The sequence below is a fragment of the Myotis myotis genome, unplaced genomic scaffold, assembly GCF_014108235.1.
Source record: "Myotis myotis isolate mMyoMyo1 unplaced genomic scaffold, mMyoMyo1.p scaffold_m19_p_2, whole genome shotgun sequence".
Taxonomy (NCBI): domain Eukaryota; kingdom Metazoa; phylum Chordata; class Mammalia; order Chiroptera; family Vespertilionidae; genus Myotis; species Myotis myotis.
In genome coordinates this window covers 53359454-53373086 of record NW_023416324.1, presented here as the reverse complement: position 1 = coordinate 53373086, position 13633 = coordinate 53359454, and the positions used below count along the sequence as shown (strand labels likewise).

At 35.9% G+C, this 13633-nt stretch overlaps 1 protein-coding gene across 1 annotated transcript in view; it reads left to right on the top strand.

The window, feature by feature from the left end:
* The window catches only part of ERICH3 (glutamate rich 3), a 99895-nt gene that overhangs the window by 37767 nt on the left and 48495 nt on the right, over positions 1-13633 (top strand). Inside the window, exon 7 of the mRNA XM_036352773.1 lies at positions 3380-3598. Coding sequence (XP_036208666.1) covers positions 3380-3598 — 219 coding nt within the window. The remainder of the gene's footprint in view (positions 1-3379; positions 3599-13633) is intronic.

The window sequence follows — 13633 nt, the reverse complement described above, 5'->3', positions numbered from 1 at the left end:
AATATAACTCTAAAATTGATAACTAATATTTTAATCCATTTACTATGGTTTTCAGCTTACATAGCACTTTTTACAAGCCTCATTATAATAGTAGTTTATCAGAAAACGGCAGGGGAAATTAAGCCAAAAGTGGTGGCACATTTTCTAGGGAAGACTTCGTAGAGCTAGGCAGGAATTTATTGGGTCATAAGTCAATTAGGTTGACACTTTCTAGAATCTGGTCTCTACTTAGAGACCCAGACATTTCCTGTTTCAGCTAGTGTTCAGGAATGGTCAGGTCCTGAGAGATGTCTTGGCTAACTGAAATAACTCACAATGACCTAATTTTTCTCCCTATAGTAAACTGGAATGAGGAGCAAAATCATAATCAGGGACCATTAATCCACAAGATATCACATAATCACAGCTTGTAGAAGCAGCGTGCCTCCCCCTGAAGGCAGACCTACATGGGAAGCCGTGTCACAATGAGACGGTTGCCTGGTGAGCATGGTGTCAGAATGAGCAGATGTGGAATGGAATGTTACTGCATTAGGCTAAGACAGCATGATGCACCTAGCTCATTTTAGGAACGGGATGCCAAAGGTTCCAGAAAACTCAAAGGTCTTTGGCTAAAACCCCCTGTATGCTCCAAGAATAACTTTGCCAATAGGACTAGAAATATTCAAAGTCCAATGGGTGATACATCCTCTACCCTAGATAGTACTTGGATGCGCACTTTCCATGTTTTCCAAGGTGATTATATTCTTTTCTATGCTCCTATAAGTATTTTATTTTACTATACTACTTTGATAGGCACATTTTCCTGTAAGATATGGGAATAATATCAATCAGGTAATATTCAAGTTCTGTTGGCTAGAGAGGAATTTGTTTTTCTTTCAGGTGGTTTTCCATACCTGCTCTTAACCACTGTATGGATTTATTAATTAAATTTGCATAAGGACTTTTATTTTCCTGTTTTCAAGGTGGGGGATGTGAATGATTGAGGGACGGGCATTTAATGGTAACTTACATGGCTGACAAGATTGAGATCAATCCCATATTAATTTAAACTAGCTAAACTTATGCTTTTCATTCAATAAATATTTATTAGCTACTTACTGCTCTAAGCATTGGTGGTATATCAATTATCAAGGCAGGCAAAAGTCTCTAACTTACTAGAGTTTATATTATAATGTACATAGGCAAAAGAAAATACATCTAATTTTTTTCAGTGGCATTGATGATAAAAATAATTTAATATAAAATTAGACAAGAAATTCCTAAAGAATAGCAGTCTGCATGATTGATGAGTATGTAGTGATTTTAATACAATACTAAATTTGTATTCCTTTCTTAAAGATTACAGAAGGATGTGGTATGCATATGGGAACTGTTCAAAGGTGCGACAGACATAAGCAGGTTGATCTTTCTAAATGTCAGGAGTAAGGGATTTTGATTTAGGCAAAAGCAATTTGGTAAAAAACAAGCTGGTTGAAATCCAGTTGAGTAAAAATAATGACTTGATTGAAAATGATTGTCCTTAGAATGAGAGTTTCTCATGGACTAGTGATAGAAATAGAAATTGGTACAACTCTTGTGAAAGCAATATGGAAATATCTGTCAGCATTTTAAATGAACATACTCAAGCATTTTAACACAGGCACTTTTCCCAGGAATAAACACATATGTGAAAAGGAATAAATTCAAGAATATTTAATAATATAATTGTGAACAATTATCAAATACCTACAAATATAATAGGGTATTGTTTCAAAATGTTATAACATATTAAGGTATGTTTAAAATAAAAAGGTAGAATTTTCGTACTGTCATAAAAAGATGTTCAAGATGTTTTGGGCTAAATGTGTGAGGTAAGAAACAGCATGATAATTTTTTTAAAATTATCACACCATTTCCAAATAAGACATGTAGTTGACTGATAACTACTTAGAAATTAAAAATTCCTCAACCTCTGAGAGTTTTCTATTCATACATTTTATTGTTATTATTTTCACTTATTTCATTTATAACTGTTATTACAATGTCAATGCATACCATCACAGAAAAAGGAAAAATGTAGAAAAAAACGAGAATATACAACCTGCAATATGAACCATTCTAACAATTCTAAACTTCTTGGTTAATTCTATTTAAATCCCTCTCTGTTCACATAAATGTTGTCTTCAATCAAAATATGTATGGCATATATCTTTATTTGACTTGATTTTATTAATTTGTAATGAGAAATGTTTGGAGAATGATTTTCCTTTCTTAAAAATAATTTTTCACTATTTAAGCATCTCAAAATTAAGAATAAATTGACTGAAAATGATTTTAAAACCATACCAAATAAATTAGTATAAAGTAGATAAAAATGATTAAAGGTGACTGAAAGTTTGGAAAACTACTTCATAGACACAAAAATAATCAATTTTTGAAAATCTAAAGACTTAAATATACCTGAACAAAGTGACATAATTATTAATTATAACTTTGGTGCTTTATAATTGTTGAGGTAATGCATGTTGATCAAACTTTCAAATAATATAAAGATACATTTATAAAATACAAAATGATATCCTCCCCAAATCTCCAAATCTCCATGAAAACCTTATGTTCAATTCTTCTAGATATCCCTAATTTTATCAAAATCTATATGTAAATTATTTAAAAGAAATGTATGATTACACCACATAGATCTTTTTATGAATAGATTCACACAATTCTTTTTGAAGCCTGCTGCGACTCTAAGAACAAAGAAAAATTTAGTTGAACATTCTTCTATTGATGGACTTGATGTTCAACTAAGTTTGTTATACATAATGTGGACTTGTGTGTGTGTATGTATCCTTACATTTCCATCAGTGTACTTGTGTAGTTGTCTTTGGTAGCATTTATTCTTATGAGTTGAGTTCCTAGGGGAAAATAAGCTGAATAAAGCCGTTGGGTTAGCCTCTGTACTTGGTACCTTGAAATTGTATTGTCAAGGACTACTATAACACCTGAATGGGTGAAATGAATATGAAGAAGGTGCTAAGACCCCATTGTTAAGTAGACTCTTCAACCATGCTTCCAAGTAAACACTTTAAATTTCTTGATTCCAAATTGTTTAATTATACTTAGATTTAATGGATTGTTGAGGAAAAATCCCCAAAGTACTCTAAAGATGCCATCATTGTATATTTGGTTTAAAAATACACTTAAATAATGTTAGAAATTCATAAAAATTTAATTTGCTATGGATGCTTCAAACAGAATGGATTGCTTTGAGTTTGCCTATTTATATCAGTTGTGTTGCACTGCAATGTCAATCATACAGTCTTGTCTCTAATTTTGGGTGATACTGAATCACCACTTAATTCTCTTTCACTGGTTCTTATGTCATGGAATGTGATTACAGGGCAAGAAGGCAATGATGAAGCTCAGGAACTCCATGGACAATTCACAGGGAATGAAACAGTATCAACCTCTGAATATTAACAGTTACATGATGCCTGTTCCTCCTCCACCTCCTTCCCCAAATGGAAAAATCACAAGGGAAAATAGATCTGAAACATGGAGAAGGAGAAGATTTCGGTCAACCACTGCTCCAAATGGCTTAGAACCAGCCTTTACCAGGGTGATTATGGAATCACGTTTTTGTTTATTAATTTAGCAGAGAGTACATTGCATTGTTAAATTTCTAGATTTGCAGTAAAAGAATTTAAGAAAATCAAAGGCTAAATGCCTTGAATAAAGAAATATAATACTTTTATCAATGTAATTGTAAGCTTGAATGAATCTGCAATTAAATATTCGAGAAGTGCAGTTCAGAAACTAATTGCACAATTGATAAAAAAAAAAATCGAGTGAATCTTGAGATCAAATTTAGTTTGTACTATACCCATTTCCAAATTATTTATTATTTTGGAAATTTAATTTATTACTTATTTATTTCTTTTAATTTGCTCATTCAATCACACATCAGAAATATCTTAACATTTAATTTGTGAAAATTCTGAAACTTAAACATAAAAAAATACTATATAAAATAACTTTTAGTAAGCTTTTAGTAATCACTTTTAGTGATTGTTGGCAAATTATTTTATAACATTTAGACAAGAGTTTATTTCAATGTTCTTCAAAAATATTGTACTTTGTTGTACTCATTTCCTCAAAATACTGATGAATAGTCCTAAGACCAGTTAGACTTTATATATGTACAGGCTAGTTTGAAGGCAAAATAGCTCTTAATTTTTATTGTGTATATATACAACTAATTGTAATTATATGTAACTTTTGTGATTTGCAGGTAGCTGGGTCAACATTTCACTGAATGAGAATCAGGGAATATAGTACCAACATGCACATAGAGTACATGCTGTCTCTTTAAAATCAACCTCACTCTTGTTTTTTAAATTATTATGGTGGTAAAATTGGTATACAACATCATATATGTTATATTTCAGGAGTACATTATAATTTGATATTGGTATACATTGCATAGTGTTCACTACTATAAGTTTAGTTACCACCCATCACCATACAATTGATCCCCTTCAACCATTTCACCTTCTCCCCAAGATTCATCCCTTTTAGTAACCACCCATCTGTTTTCTGTATCTATAAATTTGTTTTTGTTTTATTTATTCAGTTCTTTTTAGAGTCCACATATAAATGCAATAACACTATTTTATCTTTCTCTGTCTAATTTTTTTCAAGGTCTATTCATGTTGTTGCAAATGGCAATTTTCCTTCTTTTTTTATGGCTGAGTACTATTCCAGTGTGTGTGTGTGTGTGTGTGTGTGTGTGTGTGTCACATCTTCTTTAATCATTCATCCATTGGTGGGCACTTAGATTGTTGTCTTAACTATTGTAAATCATGCTGCAATGACCATGGAGGTCCATATCTCCTTTTAAAAACTAATGTTTTTCTATTCTTCAGATAAATATCCAGAAGTTGATTAGCTGGGTCATATGATAGTTCCAATCTTAACTTTTTGAGGAATTCCCATACAGTTTTTTTATAGTGGCCACAACAGTTTACATTCTCACCAAGAGTGTATGAGGATTTTCTTCTTTTCACATTGTTTCTAACACTTGTTATTTGATGTTTAACAGATGTGAGTTGATGTTTCAGTGTGGTTTTGATTTGTATTTCCCTGATAATTAGTGATGTTGAACATCTTCTCTTGTGCCTATTATAGTCTTCTTGGCTGTTTGTAGTCTTCTTGAGAAAATGTCTGTTTAAATAGTCTGCCCATTTTATAATTGGGTCATTTGTTTTTATGTTGATGGGTTGTGTGAACTATATATTTCAGATATTAACCTTTTATCAGATAAATGATTTGCAAATATCTTCTCCCATTCAATAGGTTCCCTTTAGTTTTGTTGATGGTTTCCCTTGCTGTACAAAAGCTTTTTAATTTGATATAACCCCATTTGTTTATTTTTGCTTTTGCTTTTCTTGCCTTTGGAGTCATATCTAAAAAAGTTATTAAGACAAGGAGCTTATCACAGACCTTACCACCTATGTATTTTTTAATAGGAATTTTATGATTTTAGGTCTTACATTAAGTCCTTAATCCATCTTAAGTTAATTTTGTATATGATGTGAGACAGTAGTCTAGTATCTTTTGCGTGTGGCCATCCAGTTTTCCCAGCACCATTTACTGAAGAGATTGTCCTTTGCCCATTATATATTCTTAGCTCCTTTGTTATAAATTAATTCTTTATATTCTTGCAGATTTGTTTCTGGGCTCTCTATTCTGTTCCATTGATCTGTGTTTCTGTTTTTATGTTAATACCATACTGTGTTGATTACTATAGTTTTGTAGGCTAGTTTGAAGCCAGGAATCATGATACCTCCAGCTTTGTTCTTTCTCAAAATTGCTTTTGTCGTTTTGGATCTTTTGTATTTCCACACAAGTTTTAAAAGTATTTGTTTTAGTTCTGTGAAAAATGCTACTATAACCAACCTCATTCTTAAGAGCTTTATTTATTCTTTGTCTGCATCTTACTCTTGGCACCTATACTCACCAATAACTTTCTCCAAAACTTGGGACTATGTTCCTCATGCTTGCTCAGATTTCCTCCTTTCACTTCTATTTCCCACCAATTCTCATCCTTTGGTCCAGTCTCTGACATGGCATTGTAACCTCATCGCTGAGGCTCAGGCTCCTCCCTGTCTCCTTAAAGGTAACCTTTTCCATTGCCCATGGCACCTAACATTGTCTGTCATTCTCCTTCCTAATTTGTATTTTTTGTTCTCTCTTTAATATCCATCTCTGTCACTCAACATCTAGGCCTTATATTAAGTAACCAAATCTTCCGTTTTCTCCTTTCCTACTGAAAATTCTCTGAAGAGTAGTATAGCTGAGTCTAACAAACAACCGCAGGCAACTCAGCTTCTAACAACAAAGGTTTATTTCTTATTCTCATTATTATCTGTTGTTGGTCACCTGTCATTCTGGGACCTAGACTCGAGGAGTTGTCCCTGTCTGGGGTATGTTGCCCTCATGGACAGCAGAACCATGGAATTCCTTGAAGATTCCACTCAGAACTGACACATGCCACTTGCACTTGTGCTGTAGTACCAAATTTGACATTAATAGAGTGGCAAGTATCATCCTCTCACATAGATTGGGAGTAGATATTGGAGCAATAATAGAATTTACCACATCTACTAACTTATTTTGAATACATTGCCTGCTGGTCCCCCAGGCCAACAAACATACTGTCTTTAAGGATGTGGCTCCCACTTAGCAAATATAGTGGCTTCCTTATCATCCTCATTTAGTGGCAGCATTTGTTTTTTGATATTAAAGGATATTACTGAGATAAACTCTACCTGTTCATCCTTTAGAAAAGTTTAAATGTCTCACAAACCATAAGAATATATAAAATTTATATGTACAAGTTAAACAACAATAATCAAACACTTGTGTTCACACTACGACTTCTTAACAAAGTAGAATGTTACTGTCATATTCTGAACCCGTGAGCTATCACATCCCCTATTGCTTCCCAGAGCAACTCCCATACTGACATCTGTGTTAACTGAGTCCCTGCTTTTCTTTGGAGTCCTATCACTTACATTCAGTAACCTTCAGAAATAAGTTCAAACCTAGCATTGTAACAAAATGATATTTCCTGGAGAAAACAGGCTGAATAGAGTTTTTGAGTCACAGTCTGGGATTGGTGTAAATTTTTAAAATAGTTTTAAGAGCTTCTTCTGGAGAAGTCAGAGAAGCCAGGTCATGAGTGTGTCCTAAGAAAATGGGGCTCACCAGAGACCGGGCATCTAAAGAGGTCCTCCTGTGAGCCAGCCAGTGGACATCAACAGGCATGTGGTCAGGTGAATGAGCTTCTGTAAACAGGCACAGAGGCTAGAGTGGCAACTAGGGCAGCTTCCCTTGGGCATTCTGCCCTGAGGTTGGAATGCAGCAGTATGGTGTCCACAGGCATCCTTGCTTTGACGGACCTTAGCATGCCTTTCTCTTGAATCACAGGGCTTCAGTTTGCCCAGGTCTTAAAAAATAAAAACAAATAAAACAAACAAGAAAACTTAAAAAAAAACACCCCAACAACACCTTCTGTCCTCTCTTTTCAAAATCCCTATGTTAGGGATGTTGGAACTACTAAACTGATGCTCTAATATTCTTAGCTTTTCTGTCTCATTTTCTATGTCTTTGTCTTTTTGTTCTACTTGCTGGGAGATTTCTTCAATTTAATCTTCCGCACATACTGCTGAGTTTTTTCTTCCACTGCCTTATTTTAATTCTAAGTACTCCTTTTGTGTTCACTGAATGTTACTTTTAAAAAGCTTCTTATTCTTGTTCTGTATGATTTTGATTCTTTGCTATTTGTGGAGACTTGCTTTGTAGGCTAATATATATTCAGTTTTTGTAAAGAACATGCTTCTCTAAATGTTGGGATCAGCATTCTATAAATGTCCAATAAATAAGAAATGTAAATTGTCATCCATATTTTTTATATTTTTAGCATTTAAAAAAATCTGTGTGGTCTCACGGTTTCTGAATTCTAATGATCAGTCTCAATAATTTAGATTGTCGCTTTCTCCTCGTTTTGTTTTGTAAATGTCAAGTTATATTTTGTAAATGTTCAAAACATCTTGTTATGTGCTCTTAGAATTAGGATTACTCTATTTTGCTGGTGATGTGATTTTTTTTTTGTCATTAAAAAAGACTTTCTTTATTACTTACTACTTATGGCCTTAACACCTATTTTGGCTAATAGCTCTTTTTCTTATTTTCTTTAGATTAGTATTTAATATAGTATATTTCTTTTACTTTCTGTACATTTAAACTTTAGGCTTTACATGTATTTTTGCAACATATGGGTGCTCTGTGTTTATCTCAAGCTGAGAATCTCTATTCCCTTAATAAGTGAGTTTAGTCCAATTACATTTATTTTATATGGTAATGTATTTAGACTTACTTCTATCATCCTAGTTTTTATTTCCTACTTACCATATTTTTTTTTAGATAGTAGTATTATATGCTTTTATTGATTCTTCTTTGAAACTTCCCTCTCTTGCCTTCCATGGCATTCTATTTTAATGCTGCTTTGCCATCTGCTTTTATCTCTTGTCTTCCTCCTTTGTGTCTCTTCTTCTTCTTCACCTCTTAATCTAGCCATCAGCATGGCTTAGATCTTGATACTTTTTTATTGTAATTAAATATGTACCCCTCTTCCCACATGGCTTTGATAGCTTTCTAGGTATCCCTTGGATTTTTTAATCAGCTCCTGGGTCCTGGGGTATAGAATAAAATTGGCATAATGGGGTGACTCATGTACTTTTAGTACTTGGATTTATTTTATTTTGATCTAGAACTGATTTTTAAAGGAGAGGTGACTCTCATGACTAATTTACACATTAAATTCACTCTTATTTTTTGAGTACCACCCCAAAACATCCTTTATTTTTTTAAAAAATGTATTTGCATTGATTTCAGAGAGGAAGGAAAAGGGAGACAGAGATAGAAACATCAATGATCAGAAAGGGTCATTGATTGGCTGCCTCTTCCACTCCCTACAGTGGGGATCAAGCCCGCAACCTGGACATGTGCCCTGACCAGGAATCAAACTATGACCTCCTGATTCATAGGTTAACATTCAACCACTGAACCACGCTGGCTGGGACCAAAGCCTCCTTTAAATGCTCTTAAAAGGAAAGAAAGAGGTAGAAGGCAAAGAAACACGGCTTGCTGGTGGCCCATCATTTGTTCCTCTATGAATGTGTAGAACATGGTCCCTGGATTCTGTGATCTGTGTCCCTAGAGGATGATGCATGGAGCCAAATGATGAGGTGTGGTAGATGTCCCAGCACAGCACACTGCTTCTGTGTCCTCTTGCTTTGTTCTAGGATTTGCTTTTACAGAATCTATGAGACTAGTTAGAATTTCCTTGGAGGCTTCTCTTACCCATCTGAAGATTCTTGTGTTCCCACTCAGGATTGCTGGTTCACCTACACTATACAGCAGACTACTGAAGAGGTGGATGGTCCCATCAATAGTGTTTATAAATGTGAAAATTCAGACTTTCAGATAAGAACCTATTTAATCATCATCTTTATCAATTAAAAAAGTCTTTTAAAATTTTATATGATTTGTGAGAGGGCAAAGAGCTTCCCCTGGCAAGAACTGATCTGTACATTTTTTAAGTACCATGTTTTTAAATTCAATAAGTATTTTATACGTACAGCACTTCTCATTTGAATGAGCCACCTTTCAAGAGCCCAGCAGCCAAATATGGCAAGTGGCTGCATCTCAGACAGCACAGCTCTACACCTTAACAATGGCTCATGTATCTGATAATCCTTTTTCATCCTCACTGCTACATCTTCAGTTTAGACGCTTGCTACCTAACTCTTAACCAGGCTATTGCAATCATCAACATACTTATATCCTGGCTCTAAATCAACAAATAGCTCAATTTAGCTTTTATTGATAATGACAACCACTATGCTAGGTGCCGAGGCTACCAACATAAATAAGACCAAATCCTTGTTCTCGGAAAGATTGCAATTTAGCAAGAGAGACAGAAACATCTGCAATTAACCATGATGCATTGTGATGAGAACAAGCATAGCAGTATAAATAAAGCACAATGGGAACATAGAGGGAGGAAATAGACATTCTGAATGAGGAGATTGGAGAGTGCTTCAGAAAGAAGGTGGCATTTGGAATGGGCTTTGAAAGATGAGTAGGAAGCTAGCATATAGAACCAGGGAGCAGCGTGTAAAAAAGCAGGAAGGGGAAAAAAGAGTAAGGGACGTCCATCTCAGTGTTAGCAGATTCTACATAATGATGTTAACATCAACTCTGTGAAGTGCCTTTCAGCATGCTTCTTTCCTGCTTAAACCTCTTATTAGTCCTCTTCCCAAATGAGAGCAGGTATATTTTTTGCTTGGCTGTTTGAAAATGTAGGTTTTATTGTGATTCTGGTATATTGAGATCCATAGATCAGGAGATGATTGCCTTTGAAGAGACGGATTGTCACTTGAGTTCCCAAGAGGCGGGAACATGCCATGGATTAGTTAGGGTTCTGTCCAGAAGAATGTTTGACCACATCTCTGGGCATCATGGCCCAGCTAAGGTGACAGACAAAGGTAACCATCACACCATGTCACACAGGGCAACAGAGGACAGCACCACGGTCAATTGGTAGGCTGCGGGAGTGTGAAGAATATATAGGCAAGAGCCTTTGTTGTGTTTCTGAGAAATGGAACCAGACGGCAGGGTAAGCATGCTTAGGGTTGGGTAGTATGAATAATTTTGGCAATTTCCAGGGTCTAAGGGCTGTCCTGAGTTGTCTGGGACCTGATCCTGGGGTGATTAGGATTTGGTAATATTGGTCTGGAGTTCAAGAGCCAGATAGTAGTTTTCCTGGAACAATTCAAATTAATGCTCATTTTTTCTAGCATGTGTCCTAGTTTGGATTATAAATTCTATGGTGCCCTAGCCGATTTGGCTCAGTGGATAGAACATCAGCCTGTGGACTGAAGGGTACCAGGTTCAATTCCAGTCAAGGGTTCCTACCCTGCTTGAGCCTTGTTTAGGGTGTGTGCAGGAAGCAACCAATCGATGTGTTTGTCTCACATTGATATTTCTCTCTGTCTTTCCTTCTCTCTTCCATTCTCTCTAAAAATCAATGGAAAAATATCCTTGGGTGAGGATTAAAAAATAAAATAAAATTGATAAAAATATATTTAAAAAATAAATAAATACATTCTATGGTCAACCTACTAACTTGAAGTTTATTGCAGTGGTCCAGGTAAGATTTTAGGATGTCCAAATTTCATCAGGGCTTGGCTAAGTGGCTGGAAAGGAATTGCTGCCCAACACTATCAACAAGTACAGGCTCTTTGACATCTATATTAATCTCTTATATCCACCACACACAGGCCTGGGCAGAGATACAGGAGACCCCAGTGGGGATTTGTTTTATCAATTGAATGCTAAATATTACGAATTCATAATGGCTAAGTCCTTAACCATTCAAGAGTCTTGCTGTTGGTCAGCACAGATTGTTATTGCCTGAGATATTAGAAAAGAAATGAGAAGGAAAGTCATAAGCAACTGAAGAGGAAGTCAGAAAGATAACCTTAACTGTTCAGGGCCATGAGGCCTCACTGCTCTTCTTAATGTGGAGCTGAATTTTTATGGACATTTGTTGTTGTTGTTAATCCTCACCTGAGGATATTATTCCCCCCCCCCCCCCCAATTGGATTTTTAAAGAGAGTGGAAGGGAGGGGGAGAGAAATACAGAGAGAAATGTCGATGTGAGAGACACACATGGATTGGTTGCCTCCCAACGAACCCTGACCAGGGCTGCAACTGAGGTACATGCCCTTGACTAAAATCAAACCTGCCATCCTTCAGTCTGAAGGCCAATGCTCTAACCACTGAGCAAAATTAGCCAGGGACAGAGGGTTTTGACTCTTGCTTGAGGATAGCAGAGAGGGCCATGAAAGCTTGTCAAAATGTCATCAGTTTGCAGTCATTCTAACCTTGGAAGACAGTAAGTATAGAGGCAATTTAGTCAACTGGAAGGGACAATTGTTTCCTAGTACACGTACTTAATCATGAGCTGTCATTTGGGCCTCTCATTAGAACCCAGAAAGGATATTTGGTGACAATAATTGGGGAATATTTTTTAAAGGAATCAAGCAACTAGACCCAGGGAAAAAGAAGATGTTGCCATCAGGAATACATTTTAGCAGAGGAAAGAATATGAATGAGAAGAAATGAAAAGGGTGAAGAGCTGTTATGTTGTTTTATTTTAAATGTTCTTCCTTCCAGTTCTCATTTCGTATACAGGGGACAGGCTTTGCTTCACTCCACTCCCACTATTAACTTGTGTTTATATAGCGCTCATCTACCAGAGGCTCACAGGGCAGCCTCCGAATCCATGTCGCTCTAGAAAGTGTTGCTTACCAAAAGGGGGATGCTCTTATTTTATCCGTCATATTATGAAATGTTCCAGTGGGAGCTTGGAGCTGGATTTGCCTTAGGCTGATGGTTTTGCGTTGGGCTGCACACATGGATGTCACAGCTCCACATGCCCAGACAAGAGGACACGTGGCATCATTTTGCAACGAGGAGCCAGCCCTGCCATCATCCCTTTGCTTTTGACTGTGACTCAGGAAGGTGTTTCAATTTACCTTCATGGCTCTTGATGTTCCTGAAATCTTTCTGTTGGGGAGTTCTGTGTGTCCACAGGCAAGAAAAGTTGCTTAAATTTTAAACCTCACAGCCCCTCTCTATACTTTTCACACTATTATTTATAGAATTTCATTTGTCAGATTTACTTCCTCTGGTTTTTGCTTCAGAGAAATAGAATTGAAGTAGAAAAGTCCTCTGAGGTAGAAGGGGGTGGGTTTGAGGATGGAAATATTTTAGTAGTTACTTCAGAAATTTTTATTGCAGCTTTGTTATTCTTTTTAAAAATGCATGCTTCCAAGGCATCCGTAATTCAATGAAATCAAACTCAAATAATTGCCTTCGATTCACTAAAAGTTGGTCTCTTCACATTTTTCATTTAGCTAAGAATTGATTTTTAGAAAGATGAAGTAGGTTAAAAGTAATGTTTGGCCTCGGTGTGATGCTAGAAGCCAGAAATATTCTTACTAGGACGGTTCTCAACCTGTGGGTCATGACTCCTCTGGAGGTCAAATGACCCTTTCACAGGGGTCGCCTAAGCCCATTCCTGCATACCAGATATTTACATTACGATTCCTAGCAGTAGCAACATTACAGTTATGAAGAAGCAACGAAAATAATGTTATGGCTGGGTCACAACATGAGGAACTGTATTTAAAGGGCCAGAAGGTTGAGAACCACTGTAACTAGGTCCTTTTAAAGTCTTTCAGTGAGCCATTCCGATTTCCCTGCCTCCTCTTCTTCCTTTTTCTAAGTGCCTTTCCGCATCTTCCTCTTGCAGATTAGGCAAGCACTATGCTCATTCACTATTGTGACAAATACTTTAGACTATAGGGAGAAGTTAAGGAATAGGACACTTCTTTTAACCTCTGGCATTTAAATTGGTTTATCTTATAAATTATTTAAATTGGTCAATGACAGAGAATATCAGATATGAGTTTCATGAGGTGGTCTTTTGTTGTTGGGTATATTTGATACTTAAAATAAT